Source organism: Nyctibius grandis, chromosome 1 (assembly GCF_013368605.1).
Source record: "Nyctibius grandis isolate bNycGra1 chromosome 1, bNycGra1.pri, whole genome shotgun sequence".
NCBI lineage: Eukaryota > Metazoa > Chordata > Aves > Nyctibiiformes > Nyctibiidae > Nyctibius > Nyctibius grandis.
In genome coordinates, this window is record NC_090658.1 from 131185183 (window position 1) to 131203174 (window position 17992).

General features: G+C 42.8%; 1 protein-coding gene across 3 annotated transcripts in view; it reads left to right on the plus strand.

Moving 5' to 3' along the window:
• The window catches only part of KIF13B (kinesin family member 13B), a 153583-nt gene that overhangs the window by 102567 nt on the left and 33024 nt on the right, over positions 1-17992 (plus strand). For all 3 annotated transcript variants that reach the window (XM_068398735.1, XM_068398719.1, XM_068398726.1), the window contains 9 exons: positions 292-438; positions 3255-3284; positions 5324-5423; positions 6456-6582; positions 8624-8679; positions 9973-10097; positions 11217-11393; positions 12972-13064; positions 15221-15373. In XM_068398735.1, the coding sequence (XP_068254836.1) occupies positions 292-438; positions 3255-3284; positions 5324-5423; positions 6456-6582; positions 8624-8679; positions 9973-10097; positions 11217-11393; positions 12972-13064; positions 15221-15373 (1008 nt within the window). The remainder of the gene's footprint in view (positions 1-291; positions 439-3254; positions 3285-5323; positions 5424-6455; positions 6583-8623; positions 8680-9972; positions 10098-11216; positions 11394-12971; positions 13065-15220; positions 15374-17992) is intronic.

The following is a 17992-nucleotide window of genomic DNA, read 5'->3' on the forward strand; positions in this document are numbered from 1 at the left end:
TCTAAGTGTATGTTTTGAAAACCCTCCAGAAAAGTAAACTGAGGAATTGCTGAATGCTGAACTCTTTTTTTTTCTGTAAATACATAAATCCTGTAAACATAAATCCTTGCAACAGAAGGGGTATCTCTGGAACACTGGGTCGTTGAGATTGTAGTACTTGCCACTTTGTTCGTCAGAAAATAAAAATATAATGTTGCTTGCAAATGACTGCCAGGAGAGGTCTCTCTGTCATTAAGCTTTCAGCATTTTACGTTCTTTCTCCCAAGCATTTCAAATTGTTCTTTTGGGCAGGGGCAATCGCGACGAATTCAGGTTGAAGTGAGATCTGTGCAGGAATCTGGGACCTTGCCTCTGATGGAGGAATCAATATTATCTGTTGGCATTGGCTGTGTTCAAATAAAACACGTCAAGTCACAAAAAGTACCTGAAAATTATCAGGTAAGAGTCTGAATATTTCCTGTCAGCTATGGCTGTTTCCAAGACATGTAAAAGCGTAAAGTCATGTCCTAAGTTTGCTGCAGTTGGAGGAAACTCCATTTGTTTCAAGTTTTAGTTTGGTTTTGGAGGATATTTTTTGAACCTACTTCTTAAATGTGTAAAGCAATGTCAAGAAGAATAGTCAAAATTGTTTTGATGGTCGTTTTGGGGATTATTCAGTATAGATTAAATCTAAACCTCTGTCTTTCATAAAGTGTTGTGAAAGATCTTCCTCTTAATCAAAAATCATTTTCCCTGGCAAAAATAATATTTGTAAGACTACCATCTGTGTCTCTTCTGGTTTTGGGGTTTTTTTTCCTATCCTTAAAAGCAGCACAGCCTTAACACACCATTCAAAGAAGAAAATGCCAATGTTTCTAAAATTCATTAGGAGTTTGTCCAGTAGATTTTACTTCAAATATTAGATACGGCAGCAATTTTAAGTAAGTATTCAAATTAAAATAAATCAATGGAACATATATTCAAATAGTGTTGAGTTACCAATGTTAGAATTATATGAGCCAGTTGTTGGCCAGTTGTTTGACAACCTTGGAAGCACTGAATCTTGTCTTAAACTGCAAGTATATCGATCTGTTTTTAGGGATTATCTTCTTGCAATGCTCCTATCAGTTTTTAGTGCAGTTTGATTTTTTCCCCCAACAGCTAAATTAAAATTTAGTTACTCTTCTGAGTTAGCAAGCCAAAATCTGGTGCAACAGAACAAGCAAGTCTCCGGACTTGCTTGATCAGCTGCCCTGCTTGAGACAAGGCCAACTAAATGTCAGATAGTTTGTGGGGCATCTCCCAGCTTTCATAATGTTTACCCTGTTGACAGGGTATGATTCAGCACGTGTCCGCTCCCCTTTTTTGCTTAAGCAGTATTGGTTTTCCCTTTGAGATCTCAAATAGTTGGGTTTTTGTTGTCTCTTGACTTTAGCAGTCCCTTGCCCTTTGTGTGTCAGGGGTACAAAAAGGGGAATTTTTTCCACCTTTGCAGAAATCTTGCTTTTCAGCAGCATCCTAGGCAGATTATTGCTTTTATTGCCTGTTATGCTTCTGCTGGTGACTCTGCCTGCAGGCTTTCTAGCCACCCTTCCATCACAGCAGTCCCCGCTACCCACGTCCTATAGAGCAAGTCAACTGTTGTTTCTCTCCTACTCCTGAAGGGAGCAAGTTTCTTCAGAGACTTTTCTCTCCTGAGACAGAATGATTGATTGTTACTTGAAAGCTATTACACACCCACAACATAAACATGCCCCTTTTAGCCTGTTTCGTGAGGGGACAAGGCCCAGGTGAGCATTCTGTTTGTCTCACCCTGTTTCTTCCCCAGGGAATTTCTGATCTGTTGACCAGTTTCAACCATATCTGACAGAGCTGGTAATACACAAAACAGTATGTTCTTCCAAGGAGAAAGACTTAAGCTCTGCTTGAGAGAGAGACCAGTGAGTTGTGTCTGACACGGATAACCCCATGGGAAAGGACTATTGAAAACCATGTTTTATTAGTCGCGTTGCTTACAATAGCCTTCTGACTTGAGCACCTGGATTTTTATAGTCCCCTTATTGGCATTTCTCTCTCAAGTAAATCACTATCTGTGGAATATGAAAGATCTTCTAAAGACATCGGACTACGAAAATGCCTCTTATATGGCTTTTTAATTTTAGCTTAGCTAAGTTTTTTGCTTTCGTTACTAAGGTACAAAAGTAGACTCCAGTGGCTTGTTATTACTTAAATAGATAAGTAATAACTCAATGAGGATTGGAATCCTCATTGCTTTTCACGGTGCAGGAGTGGCAGTTCTGCAGTCTACAACTACCTGAAGGGAGGTTGCAGTGAAGTGGGAGTCGGCCTCTTCTCCCAGGCAACTAGCGACAGGACAAGAGGACACAGCCTCAAGCTTGGCCAGGGGAGGGTCAGGTTGGACATTAGGAAGCATTTCTTCTGAGCAAGGGTCATTAGCCATTGGAAGGGGCTGCCCAGGGAGGTGGTGGAGTCACCATGTCTGGAGGGGTTTAAGAAAAGACTGGACATGGCACTTAGTGCCATGGTCTAGTTGCCATGGTGGTGTCAGGGCAATGGTTGGACTCGATGATCCCAGAGGGCTCTTCCAACCTGGTTGATTCTATGTCTATTCTATGCTTACGCTCATTGCAAGTGGCTCTGCTTGTGATGAATGTTGGGAATGAAAGGTGGTGTCTCCCATCAGAAAATAATGGAAATCAAGATGTCAAAGGTCTACATTGCAACTCCTGGTGTGGCAAACAGAGTTATTCTAATTCCCTAAGAATGGGCTTAGATTTTTACAATTTTTCCCCTCTAAATGCTCCAGCAAGCTTACCTCGAATCCTTTACGCCAGACTTTGATTTTTTCAGTGCTTGCTCTAACATTCATACTTAACTCTTACAGGTAAAACAGCACATTTTTCTTTGCTGTCCAGGATCAACAGGTTTCAAGTTGTTTCACTGTAGCTCCTATTTCTTTCTTAGGGCAATTCAAGTGTTCTACTTGCTTCCAGTTATGAAGAATTGTAATAGCTATATTTCTGTGAAATTTTTCCATTATAATTGTTGGATTGTTCTAGTTTGTGTTTAGATGAGCTGATAGCAGCAAATCTTTGGTTTGTCAATGTGCTTTAATTCTATGATCATACGATTGCTAATATCAGACTTTTATGTAAGACTGCTAATATTACTTAAAATAGTTACACCTTTTGCATTCAGTGTGTTTCCTGGTATCAAAAAACTTTAATGACGTGCTTTTGCATGTTTTGGCCTAGGAAGAAGAGGATGAAATGGACAGCTATCAGGTAAAAATATTGAACTCTCTCTTTTTACAAATTCAGCCATTTTCAGATTAAAACATGTTAGAGGAGGAACAGTATGTTATCTTTGCTGTACTGGCTGGGTATATAGAGAGCCTGTCCTCTGAAGAGACTAAAAGCTTAAGAATTGCATAGATTGGTATGCTACAAAGCCATATGGTGGATTAGAGAGGTGGAAGGGGAAGAACAAGATGCCTTAATGTGTATTTTCAAAACAAGATCCAATTGCTTTTTTGTGTTTGATGTTTTGGGGGAAAGAGTCTTCTTTCTTGACAAACTATGGCTAGATTGAGATTGTCCTCATTAAGAACAAGAATAGACATGGTAGTGTTGAAAATGCAGTCAAAATACTTTATGCTGTTTCATATTATGAATGTGCAATGTGTATGAGAGCTGGAGTATGCTGCATAGTAATCAACCCTTGGGCAAGCAAGGGGGATTCTGTTCCTGGAGCCCTAAGACAGCAATGATAAAATTACCGAAATCAGCACACTACTTTTTGTATATAATGTCACAGTAACATGAGCCTTCAAGGGGAACTGATGAGGTACAATACCTGTGATATATTTTCATCTTCTTGTGAATAACTTTAACAAAAGCACATCATCGTCGTTAGAGATCCCAACTTTGTATAATGCAAGCAACCAGAGATTTAGGTTTAATACTCCGACACATTCTGGCATATTTGTAGGGGTCTGCAGGTGAGTAATACCACTGGAGTTTATAGTCTTGCATCCACCCATTTTTCTTGACAAAGTATTTGTTATCGTTTGATGTGGAATGAATCTGAACTGCAGTTGCCATAGACGAGGCTTGCCTGAAGGCATTCCAGAGCTGATAGCTCATTTTTGTGGCACCCAACATGCTGCATGTAGCGGATCGTTCATCATTTCTGAGCATTTCTACACCAGAGACAAATGAACTGAATGTTCTTAAGGATACTGGGGTGGTTTTTTTAAAGGACATGGGCACTTAAGAAAAAATATTTTAAAAGGCTCAGTTGCAAATGCCATAACGAGGGACAGTGGCATGATGCAGGGCAAGGATGGATTCCTAATATGAGGCTGCTAAACACTGAGTGCAAATGGTGAGTCGGGTGAGGACTGGGGTTTCCAGTTTTAGACTAGTTTGGGGGCCAAGAAGATGTATGAACTGAAGCTTTTTCAGCTGGGTGGTACAGAATAACAGCTAGACAAAAAGAGATGCCTCAGGCTGGCAAGCAAAAATACTTCAAGTAAGACGTGGAAAGTTAAGGGCTTGAACCTGTGAAGAAGGGCTAAGAGAATTGGAGTTGTTTAACCTGGAGGAGAATAAAAGGCTCAGGCTGGATCTTGTCAATGTATCTAAGTGGGAAGGAGTAAGGGTTATTAGACATTGGAAGGGGCTGCCCAGGGAGGTGGTGGAGTCACCGTCTCTGGAGGGGTTTAAGAAAAGACTGGACATGGCACTTAGTGCCATGGTCTAGTTGCCATGGTGGTGTCAGGGCAATGGTTGGACTCGATGATCCCAGAGGTCTCTTCCAACCTGGTTGATTCTGTGATTCTGAGTAAAGAAGACAGAGCCAGGCTCTTCTCAGTGGTATCCAGTGAAAAGACAAGAGGTAATGAGTCTCCACTTCAACATAAGAAACATGTTTTTTGGTTGGGGTGGTTTTTTTTTACCGTTGTGGTGGAACAGGTTGCCCAGAGAGGATGTGGACTTTCCATCCTTGGAGATACTAAAATCCCAACTGGACACAGCCCTGAGCAAGCTGCTGTAGTTGACCTTGCTTTGGACATAGAGCGAGGTTGGACTAGACAATCTCTGGAGATAACTGCCAACCTCAGCTATTCTGTGTTTCTGTTGTCCTGTGCAAAGGAAAATAATAGAGAAGAGCTAAGTGATTTCTTAGAGGTCTACTCTGTCTTTCTTATCTGCTTCTTGGGTACAGGATGAGTAGAAAGGTTAAGGAAATGTGTAAGCCACAAATAGGAAACATTGGCTTTCTGGGTCAATATTTAACATGACTACTTTCCTCTTCACAGGATAGGGATTTGGAGAGGCTCCGTCGGAAATGGCTGTGTGCCTTAACAAAGCGTCAGGAGTATCTTGATCAGCAGTTGCAGAAGCTCGTTGGGAAGCCTGGTAAGCAAAATGCTATTAAAGGTAACAATAGTGATAGGGAGAGAAGGACATGCACACACTTAATATATTGGAACATTTAGAAAAGGAATTAATGGAGAGTTGAATCTCTGAACTCACCAGTAATATGCTTTCAGTGAAACTAAAGTTAGAGAAGCCTCTGCTTGCAACAGAGTGGCTGGAAAGCTGCCTGGCAGAAAAAGACCTGGGGGTGCTGGTGGACAGTCGGCTGAATATGAGCCAGCAGTGTGCCCAGGTGGCCAAGAAGGCCAACAGCATCCTGGCTTGTATCAGAAATAGTGTGGCCAGCAGGAGGAGGGAAGTGATTGTTTCCCTGTACTCGGCACTGGTGAGGCCGCACCTCGAATACTGTGTTCAGTTCTGGGCCCCTCACTGCAAGAAGGACATTGAGCTGCTGGAGTGAGTCCAGAGAAGGGCAACAAAGCTGGTGAAGGGTCTGGAGCACAAGTGTGATGAGGAGCGGCTGAGGGAACTGAGGTTGTTTAGTTTGCAGAAGAGGAGGCTGAGGGGAGACCTTCTCACTCTCTACAACTACCTGAAAGGAGGGTGCAGTGAGGTGGGGGTCGGTCTCTTCTCCTGGGTAACCAACTATGGGACGAGAGGAAATGGCCTCAAGTTACGCCAGGGGAGGTTCAGGCTGGATCTTAGGAAGAACTTTTTCACTGAAAGAATCATTAGGCATTGAAACAGGCTGCCCAGGGAGGTGGTGGAGTCACCATCCCTGGAGGTGTTCAAAAAACGTCTAGATGTGGCGCTTCAGGAGATGGTTTAGCGGGCATGGTGGCACTGGGTCGATGGTTGGACTTGATGATCTTTTAGGTCCTTTCCAACCTTAACAATTCTATGATTCTGTATAAAATTGTTGTTCTTGTGTACTGTGCATTTCTTGTGTACTGAATTTCTGAGCAGAGTGGGTTTTATTCTGCTATGGATGGTATAACATCATCAACACGTGATAAAGGCACTGAGTAAGAAATGTTCTCTGTTGTCCTGACTGACATCCTGCTTCTCCAGATAAAACAGAAGATGATGCAGATCGGGAGGCACAGCTTTTAGAGATGAGGCTAACACTCACGGAAGAAAGGAATGCTGTAATGGTTCCTTCTGCTGGCAGTGGGATCCCTGGAGCTCCAGCAGAGTGGTATGAACATACGTTGCCATATGCAAGAATGAATGTAAAAATGATGCATGACCTCTTCCTGGCTTGGATTGTTGCCATTTTTTGCTTTCCTTAATCTGGCCTCTGTACACTGTCAGAGCAGAGCTGTTAAAATTAGGCCTCTTGCTTAAATTATTTTATTAGGCTCTGTATCTGAAATCCAGAAATGCTATTTAGTAAACGATACTATTATTGATCAGAGTGTAATTATGACCTTCTGAAAAAAACAGGATCAATATTTATTACCACTGCACTTGCCATTTTAAAAAATTAGCTAATATGTTAATTACCTAGTTCATTCACTTAAAAGGCTGCTCTGTCGTAATAAAACTGCATCTACAGGAGCATTTTGTTGCGCTCCTTGTTTGAGCGCAAAGTCTGTTTAGTCAGCAAGTGTTCCCCATAATTTTCTAAACATTAAAAATAGTAAAGTATGCTGGACTGGGATTGCTGTACTGTAGCAGCTGTGAGTAACAACTGCAGGTAAGGAAGCGAGGTTGTTTCACTTCAAACCTCTTGTCTTCAGTTGCCTTCAACTTTCTGAAGATTCTTTATGAGCAAACCTCTAACAATATTTGTTCATTAAATTGGGTGTCATGGAGTTTGAAGCTGAAGTTTGTTAAAGCTAGTGCTTCTGAAACATAAAAATGGCAAATGCTTGTTGGAAACACGTCAACTTTCACATCAAAGTGTTTGACTAGGTTTGAAAACAGTGGAGCTGCAGGAAACTTACTTGAGGAAGTATCTGTTTTGAACACATTTGCACCAGTGGAAACGTTCAGTATGATTCAAGCACCTTATATGTCACATAAGACTCCAGCCTGCTCCTGTTCACCGTAAAGTTCATCAAGTGAAAGTTTATCATGAGATGGCTACATCAATACATTTTGTTGAGGTGTTGGAGCGAGTCCAGAGGAGGGCAACCAAGCTGGTGAAGGGTCTGGAGGGTCTGACCTACAAGGAACGGCTGAGGGAGCTGGGGTGGTTTAGCCTGGAGGAGGCTCAGAGGTGACCTTAGTGCAGTCTACAACTACCTGAAGGGAGGTTGTAGAGCAGTGGGAGTCGGCCTCTTCTCCCGGGCAACCAGCGATAGGACAAGAGGACACAGCCTCAAGCTTCGCCAGGGGAGGTTCAGGTTGGACATCAGGAAGAATTTCTTCTCAGCAAGGGTCATTAGCCATTGGAAGGGGCTGCCCAGGGAGGTGGTGGAGTCACCATCTCTGGAGGTGTTTAAGAAAAGACTGGACATGGCACTTAGTGCCATGGTCTAGTTGACATGGTGGTGTCAGGGCAATGGTTGGACTCGATGATCCCAGAGGGCTCTTCTAACCTGGTTGATTCTGTGATTCTGTGATCTCATGTAGCCCTTTTTCACAGCTAAGATTGCAACAAGGAGTCTTAAAGTCTTTTGTGCTTCATGTTACATTTTTAGTACCTTATTGACATTGTGTAGCTTAAAAGTACTGGGCCATGGAATATTTCATTTTAAAGACAAATAAAATGCCATCTATGTTAGCCCTTCTTCATGATATGAAAGATGCTTCAAATGGCAGCTTTGACTCTTGAATATGTGTGTTTTGTAAGAAAGAGTATTAACTGTGTAGTGTGGCAACATCAATGTTAGCTTAAAAACTTTGACACTGAATTTTCTGACTCTCACTCTGCTGTCTTCACTACCATCCTTAATGCAGAGGGGTTTTCATTTAATAAATGTGTGTGTCAGAGTAAATAAACTTAATTTTGCTATTAGCATTTTAGAGGGAGAAGACATTTCTGAAAGCAGAGGTCAAAGAATATAGTAATTCTAAGAGAGCTGGTATAAAAGAAATACCAATTTAGTTGAGTCTCTGGGAATCTGCAGCAGTAAATTAAAATAAAGCTGTTTGCCAAGGTTATCAGTGGTCTGGCTTAAAATTGTAGTTGTACTGACTGTAATGTACTGTGGGCTCATATCATAAGGTACGTGTGCTGGGTAAATCTGCGTTAGTTTAAATGCTGCCCTTGTCCCTGTCTTACATTTTAGGACTCCTGTGCCTGGTATGGAAACTCACATTCCTGTTATTTTCCTTGACTTGAATGGTAAGTGGTTCTTAAAACAACAGAGTAATTGGAAACAAACTGTACAACCAATGACATTATAGAATTTAAGCAAGCTAATCAAATGAAGAAAAGCCTGGAATGGCAGGTAGATTGAGAGTGCACATGTTTCATTGAGACATATTGTTTAATGTTTCAAAACACACAGCATTGTATATGGAAGGAACCATAGGTTTTAATAATACCAATGTTTTGCAGATAAGTTATTTAATAAGTAAAATAGAAATAGTAAAATGAGTACACCTAAGGGAGTGAACAGCAAAAGCCAGTGTAAAGAAAAAATTATGGTTGGGAATGTTCTTTCTGGGCTCTCACAAGGATATAGGTCCTATTATTTCTTCACTGATGACTTAGAAGAAAATGTGAAGTCACTGGTAATAACATCTGCATATCAAAAAAATATGGCATGATAATCTCCAGTTAGTTTTACAGTGTGATCGTGTGTGCTTATATAAACAATGTATGTTTCAATACATCCAAATACAAGATCCAATTTGAACAATGCACTTGTCAGATACTTCTACCAAAGATGGGCAATTGTAGCCAAGAAAGTGGCAACCCCAAAGGAGTCCAGGGAGCCAACAGTGCCTAATCAGTTGAACAATTCCTTGTTCTGATGTTTAAAAGAGGGTTAACACTTGGATTAGAAGCATCAGGTGAGAGTGGGGAGGTGGCATCCTGCCTGTTGTGAGGAGGTCTTTGCTGCAATGGTGTTTATTTATGGCTTGGTCACCTCAAAAAGCACATTGATATATCAAATGGCTCCAGAGAGGAGCTAGTTAATAATTCATTCATGGTGAGCAGCTCGAGCCAGAACAGGTTAAGCTTCTTTTCAAAAACCAGGCTAAGGATTTGTTTACAGTACTGTTAGATCATGATCGTTTTTACTTGTTGAGCCAGCAGCTTATTTTAAAAAAAAAAAAACAAAACACAACACCTAACTAATGCCAAATGAGCAGTGTACTTAGTAGTGCTGAAAATATACCTGTGGGCAAGGAGGGGATGTTTACAGCTGGGGGAGATTCCCACCCAATAGAGGACTTTATAAGGCACACTTGAGTCTGTGTCCCCAAATCTTTGTGCACCCTTTCTCTATAGAAATGGGATTCTTTTTCAAGTGGAACAATGCAGGGAGTTTTTCTTTTGTAGGTAGAGTGTAAGTATCCCAGCTGGGGAGTTAGTGGTGCAAATGTGAATTCAAGACTTGACAGATGTTTTTAAAAATGGATGATTGCTTTGTGTCTCCTCACCTTCTGCATTGACGTTTGTTTCTAGCTGATGACTTCAGTTCCCAAGATAACCTTGATGACCCAGAAGCGGGTGGGTGGGATGCTACTCTTGTTGCAGAAGAAGAGGAGGAATTCTTTGAGCTGCAGATTGTGAAGCATCATGATAGTGAGGTAAGCAGAGATGCAGACCAGTACATTTAGTTTAGGAGTCTCTTAATTGTTTTCTTTATATATTCAGATGTGAAAATAATGCATCAAAGAGGGCATACGAAGGATATACAACACTTGTTTCTTATATGATTGACTTTGTGTTTTCAAGGAATATTTGCTAGGAGTATAACCATGATTTGAAAAATGGCACTCAAGGATCTGCCTTCACCTAAATCCAGGCATTACAAAAGCTTGAGATTCTGAGTTTGTGTTTAAAAAAACCAAAACAAAACCCCTGAGCAAATTAGAGTACAGAAGCCCCCAGCTGAAAAACCAAACAATCTTAACTATTGCTGCAGGTAACATTTACCTCTGCATTGTTACATTCATTATACTCCATTTTGCCACATAGCTCATAGCTTTACAATTGTTGGGTTATAATTTTTGCTGTTAGGTTTAGAATCTCTGATTTGTTTCTTTTTTTTTACCTTAAAATTTTGCTCCTTACTCTGAAACTTATTTCTTTTTAGATTTTTAGAGGAGCTTTATTCCTGATGGTAGGTTTTTTGTTCTGTTTTGTTTTTAAAGCCTGGAAAGATGACTACCAGGCTGTTTTTCTTATGGCTCAAAGATAAACCATTTATATCTTCAGTAATACTTGTATTTTAACATTCAAGAAGAGAAATTCCAGCTTTTGCTGTACTGCTAGAAATGTTTCAGCAAAATTATTTCTCAAATACAGATGGGAGAGTTTATGTGGTATGATGGAAGATTTTCACTGCAATCTCTGTTGCTCTCTGATTTGTCTTAATAAATTAGGCCAAATGGTCCTGTAGTTCTGCATATTTTTTAATTTATTTGCAATGATCCTGGGTATTCAAAGATTTTTTTCAAGAGGAAATGTTCCAGAGGTTGAGCAAGTTGGCATTTTTAATCCCAATGTCTTCATTTGGCAAACTAATCTTGATTTTTAAATGGCCTCTTCTAAAGTGCAGGGATTTTTATTCATAGGGAGTGAAATGGAGAAGCCGACTCTCAAAATTTATGTATTATGTATTTTTGTTAATTATGCTTAATTAATTACAGTTAATTATACGCCTAATTATGCTTATTAGAGGATACAATTTTTTTCCTTTGCAGGTGAAAGCAGAAGCCTCATGGGATTCCACAGTCCATGACTGTATCCAGCTCAGCAAAGGAACAGCAGCAGATGAAAGAGTTTACCTTATTGTGAGAGCCACTGTCCAGCTCAGCCATCCTGCAGAGATGCAATTAGTGTTACGCAAGCGCATTTGTGTTAATGTGTATGGCAGACAGGTAGATCTTTTATAATCCTTCACACTTGCACTCTGCCCAATGTTTAGCACTGCTTGAAGAGGGGAAGGCTGTGATTTGGGCAATATGCTGCTGCTCTGACTCTTATTTTCTTGTATCTACCTTCATCTCTGCCTGAATGGAAGCACCATGTCACTGGCATGCATCGAGGCTTCAAGCTGCCAAGCAATTTCATAGTATCTTTTATATTATGGATGATAATGCAGCTTTTTTTAAAAGGCTCCATGGCATCTAAATAGGAGAAATTCCCTATTATTTATATTAACTACTAAGTGCTTTGTCCCCAGTCACTGAAAAAGCAGGAAGAGTTAACTTCTCATGAGCTTGGAGATCGTGTTTTGCAAAAACTGTGCATCAGAAGAAACGTGTGTGTTTCCCTGCTCCTATAGTATCTTCACACATTACTGCTAACCGTTTCTATTTATGCCTCCAGATATTTAGAGATGAACTAGCAATAGTTGGAGCAGAGGTCCCCTTGTGTAATTTGTCAAAGTTAATCACTCTTGGTCTTTAATGTTTTCCAATTAGCTTGTGCTCTTATGATAATGTGTAAGTGAGAGCAGGATGTTTGGTAAATGGAAAGCAGAATGTTGTCATTCCATTTGCAGCATCACGTCCTGAAAACTATTTAATTCTTGAGAAAGATGGTGAGGAGGAGTTTGTTCAGCATTGTCTCAGCATCCAGCTTTCCCTAGCAGTGAGAATGACAAAGCAGAAAGCCTGAATTGTTATGCTGTTTGCACATCTGTAGTTAAAATCTGAAGCAAGAGCAGAAGAGGTGTGGTCACACCCAGAAACCTTGTAGGCAACTCTAAACTGCTTTTAGTGCTAGGAATAGAAGAGCTACAGTTCTTGGTGCTTCGATCAGGCAAAAGGGTTTTCTCAGAAAGGGAACAGTGAGTTTTTTGTCATCTAGAATGGAAGAGTGTATTCAATAGATAAATTGAGCGTGCCAATAATTACAATTGTGTTAAGGCTTCATCAATTCTGTTTTCTACGGGTTTAGTCGATGATGTTTTTTACTTGTATTCGACACGGAATCCTTGGCTTTCTTGCTAGGTGTCTGAAAATCCTCGTCGATAACCTTTCCCGGGTGTTCGTCTCAGCAGCATCTTTGAATGACTCATCTCTGCATTAATTCAACAGTCCAGTTCTTAACCCTGCAAGGCGCCAAGTCAGCATAAACAATGACCATGCCCCCTTAAATCATTCTTCATAACGATCTCTTTGGTCAAGAATTTAATGTCTGTACTTGTCAATATTCAAGACAAGTCACCTAGGGCGCTCTCAAAAAAAAAAAACCACCTCTAGAACTAGGAAATGCTTTGTGTGCTGGTTAAGTGGTCACCTTGCGATAAAGGAAGTCAATCCTTTCTCTGTATCTAAAATACAGAACAAATGATTTGTTTCCAAGTTAAAATCTTTGACTCTTACATGTTTATTGGCTAGTCTTTTGCGTTTAGACTTCTTTTGTTGTAAACTGTGTTTCCTTCAGTTGAAATATGTTAAAACATGTTTTCCTTAAAGCAAGAAATATTTTCCATTTTGTCCTCCCCACAGGGTTTTGCACAGAGTTTCCTCCGAAGAATGTCTCACCGAAGTTCCATTCCTGGCTGTGGTGTCACTTTTGAGATAGTCTCAAATATTCCAGAGGTAAATAAGAAATCAGAGTATCTGAAATTGGCTAAGAGCCTCTAACTTTCTGATTTTTCCCTTATTTTGAGCATGTTAGCTTTTGCTGCTGCAAGCATAAACTATGGTTCTTATAAAAGATTAAGCATATTCCCTTACATGCTGTGACTTAGCAGCAACCTATGTCTTATCAGTGTAACTATGTATTTCGTTGAGTGAGCATCTGTTTGCTCAGGTCCTTGAAGAAACAGAAGTGGTGCTCCCCAGGGCTCGGTACTGGGGCCAGATCTCTTTAATATCTTTATCAATGATCTGGACGAGGAGATCGAGTGCACCCTCAGTAATTTCACAGCCGACGCCAAGTTGGGTGGGAGTGTTGATGTGCTGGAGGGCAGGAGGCTCTGCAGAGGGGTCTGGACAGGCTGGATCAATGGGCCGAGGTCCCTGTGTGAGGTTCAGCAAGGGCAAGTGTCAGGTCCTGCACTTGGGGCACAACAACCCCCCACACCGCTACAGGCTGGGGAAGAGTGGCTGGAAAGTGCCTGGTGGAAAAGGACCTGGGGATGTTGGTTGATGGCCGGCTGGATATGAGCCAGCAGTGTGCCCAGGTGGCCAAGAAGGCCACCAGCATCCTGGCTTGTACCAGCACTAGTGTGGGCAGCAGGACCAGGGCAGGGATCGTCGCCCTGTACTTGGCACTGGTGAGGCCGCATCTCGAATCCTGGGTTCAGTTTTGGGCCCCTCACTACAAGAAAGACCTTGAGGTGCTGTAGTGAGTCCAGAGAAGGGCAACGGAGCTGGTGAAGGGTCTGGAGAACAAGTGTGATGAGGAGCGGCTGAGGGACCTGGGGGTGTTTAGTCTGGAGAAAAGGAGGTTGAGGGGAGACCTTCTCGCTCTCTACAACTGCCTGAAATGAGGGTGTAGTGAGGTGGGGGTCGGTCTCTTCTCCCAGGTAACAAGTGATGGGACGAGAGGAAACGGCCTCAAGTTGTGCCAGGGGAGGTTTAGATTGGAGATCAGGGACAATTTCTTCATGGAAAGGGTTGTCAAGCACTGGCACAGGCTGCCCAGGGCAGTGGTGGAGTCCCTATCCCTGGAGGGATTTAAAAGCCGTGTAGATGTGGTGCTGAGGGACATGGGTTAGTGGTGGCCTTGGCAGTGCTGGGTTAATGGTTGGACTCGATGATCTTAAATGTCCTTTCCAATCGAAATGATTCTGTGATTCTGTGATTTTAAAGAGAGAGAAAAAGGGGGAGTAAAGACATGTAGGTGAAGTGCCTGATGGAGGGAGTATGAGAATATGTAAAAAATAACAAGTGGCTTTTTCTAAGTAATGTCTTTACGCAACTCTTGATTCCTGAGCGTGTTCGTAGTCAGATGCTAATCCTTTCCTTCCAAACAGATGCTCTATCAGAGCACTTGTAAAAACATTAACACATGAAGAGCCAAAAATCTGATTGCTGCCTGACTGTCTTTTATGTTCTGCTGTGTTTAACACTCTCTGTTGAAATGTTTCTCAAGCAATGCTCTATTTTTTTTCTTGCAAGTCACTTGAAATTTTGTTTTCCTCGCAGGGCAGGTAATGCCCTGAATGTGTTTGAGCACTTTTTAATTACAAAATATCTGAGTGCAGCCTTTTTGCTAATCAATGGCAATGTCTCGCTGTGAGACTCTCAGAAACAAAAGAATCATAACCACGTATAGCTCAAGATGTCTGTGATGGTGTTACGAGCACCCTTGCAGTTCCTTCAATGTACTGAAGCTTATATTTAGAAATCTCCAACAAGACATCTGAATCTTAGCTTCGCCAGGGGAGGTTCAGGTTGGACATTAGGAAGCATTTCTTCTCAGCAAGGGTCATTAGCCATTGGAAGGGGCTGTCCAGGGAGGTGGTGGAGTCACCATCTCTGGAGGGGTTTAAGAAAAGACTGGACATGGCACTTAGTGCCGTGGTCTAGTTGACATGGTGGTGTCAGGGCAACGGTTGGACTCGATGATCCCAGAGGTCTCTTCCAACCTGGTTGATTCTGTGATTCTGTAATTCTGTAATCTGCCCCTGATCTTAGGGCCAATGTTGACTCTATCCTGCATGTTTTAAAAATGCATTTTCTTCAGGAATGATGTGGGAGATTTTTGTTTTACTTTATAAGGATGTCATTTCTTTTCGTCTTCCTAGGATGCTCAAGGAGCAGAAGAGCGGGAGGCACTGGCCAGAATGGCGGCAAACGTTGAGGATGCAGCTTCAGCTGACTCTGAAGCCTATATTGAGAAGTACTTGCGGAGCGTGCTGGCTGTGGAGAACATTCTCACCTTGGATCGTCTGCGCCAGGTCTGTTTTTAAGGCTGTAGCAGACAGCAGAGAATATGTTTACTGAGAACGGTGTGTGACAATGCACATGTTCTCCTAAGTGCACACAATGGCTAATAAACCAAACCCACCACTTCAGTGCCTACCTCAGCCTTACAAAGTGTGTGTGTGGCAGACATCCAAAGCAGCAAATGTAGCTCTCTTTAGAGATGTTCTCACTCTACTACCTGCAGGATGGATGGATGGGACTGGGAGCTTTATATTAAATGCACTATTATGGGATCCTTGGTTTGTTTTTAAAACTGTGCATTGCAAATTATCGTTCAGAAAAAGTAGCTGTGTGGCATTAGCTTTTGCTTTCTAAAGCTTGGGCTTTAGTAATAGTTTCTGAAGTTGCTAGTAGAATTTTTGTCATTTTGCCCATATTCTACCTGGAAGTAACCAAACTCGTTCTGTCAATAAATAAGACGTTGATTGGGTTAATCTTAAGTACTGTAACTTGGTCTGTTTACCAGGAAAAATACAGGAGGGGAAAACATTTATTTATTTTTTCTGGATATAAATCATGCAAGCACGAAAGAAAGTTATGCAAAACAAGCTAGAGTTATATGCCTGCCCACTACAAATTAATGGTGAAGTGTGATGCACTCTTAAGTATTGAAAGCAAGTTCCCTGTCATGTATAATTAGTTTAAAGGATTAAAATAGGAGCTCAGCTAGGAAAGGGAGTCTTAGTCTTTGCATCTGTAACAGTCGTCTAGAAGCAGAACTAGCTGTAAAATCCTACGTGTGCCAATCAGCAAAACACCAGATGTTAAAGTTTATCCACTCTTACACTTCCAGCCATGTTAGGTGCACGTTTCAGATTACAGTAAACTTTATAGACAGGAGCCTGTGCAATAAGGCTGTTTAGAAACTTTGTTCTTGTATAGACAAAACTATCCAGACTAGGGAAAATGTGGGCCCTCTCCGGAAGGAAATGGGCGAGCTGGTTACCCAGGATAGGGAGAAGGCTGAGGTACTCAACGACTTTTTGCCTCAGTCTTCACCAGCAAGTGCTCTAGCCACACCGCCTAAGTCACAAAAGGCAGAGGCAGGGACTGGAAGGATGAAGAACCGCCCACTGTAGGAGAAGATCAGGTTCGAGACCACCTAAGGAACCTGAAGGTGCACAGGTCCATGGGACCTGATGACGTGCATCCATGGGTCCTGAGGGAACTGGCGGATGAAGTTGCTAAGCCGCTATCCATCATTTTTGAGAAGTCGTGGCAGGCTGGTGAAGTTCCCACTGACTGGAAACCCCCATCTTCAAGAAGGGAAAAAAGGAAGACCCGGGGAACTACAGGCCAGTGAGTCTCACCTCGGTGCCTGTCAAGATCATGGAGCAGATCCTCTTGGAAACTATGCTGAGGCACACAGAAGTCAAGGAGGAGATTGGTGACAGCCAGCATGGCTTCACCAAGGGCAAATCATGCATGACAAATATGGTGGCCTTCTACGACAGGGTTACAGCATTGGTGGATAGGGGAAGAGCAACTGATGTCATCTACCTGGACTTGTGCAAAGCATTTGACACTGTCCCACATGACATCCTTGTCTCTAAATTGGAGAGACATGGACTTGACAGATGGACCACTCGGTGGATAAAGAATTGGCTGGATGGTGGCATTCAAAGTGTTACGGTCAACGGCTCAATGTCCAAGTGGACACCAGTGACGAGTGGCGTTCCTCAGGGGTCGGTATTGGGACCGGTCCTGTTTAACATCTTTGTCAGCGACACGGACAGTGGGATTGAGTGCGCCCTCAGCAAGTTTGCCAACGACACCAAGCTGTGTGGTGTGGTCACACGCTGGAGGGAAGGGATGGCATCCAGAGGGACCTGGACAGGCTGGAGAGCTGGGCCTGTGTGAACCACATGAAGTTCAACAAGGCCAAGTGCAAGGTCCTGCACATGGGTCGGGGCAATCCCAAGCACAAATACAGGCTGGGCGGAGAATGGATTGAGAGCAGCCCTGAGGAGAAGGACTTGGGGGTGATGGTTGATGAGAAGCTCACCATGAGCCGGCAGTGTGCACTTGCAGCCCCGAAGGCCAACTGTATCCTGGGCTGCATCCCCAGCAGCGTGGCCAGCAGGGCGAGGGAGGGGATTCTGCCCCTCTGCTCCGCTCTTGTGAGACCCCCCCTGCAGTGCTGCGTCCAGCTCTGGGGGCCCCAACAGAAGAAGGACACGGAGCTGTTGGAACGAGTCCAGAGGAGGCCACGGAGATGCTCAGAGGGCTGAAGCCCCTCTGCTCTGGAGACAGGCTGAGAGAGTTGGGGCTGTTCAGCCTGGAGAAGAGAAGGCTCCGGGGAGACCTTCTAGCACCTTCCAGTACCTGAAGGGGCTACAGGAAAGCTGGAGAGGGACTTTTTACAAGGGCATGGAGTGACAGGACGAGGGGGAATGGTTTTAAACTGAAAGAGGGGAGATTGAGATGAGATCTTAGGAAGAAATTCTTTGGTGTGAGGGTGGTGAGACCCTGGCCCAGGTTGCCCAGAGCAGCTGTGGCTGCCCCCTCCCTGGCAGTGTTCAAGGCCAGGTTGGATGGGGCTTGGAGCAACCTGGTCTGGTGGAAGGTGTCCCTGCCTGTGGCAGGAGGGG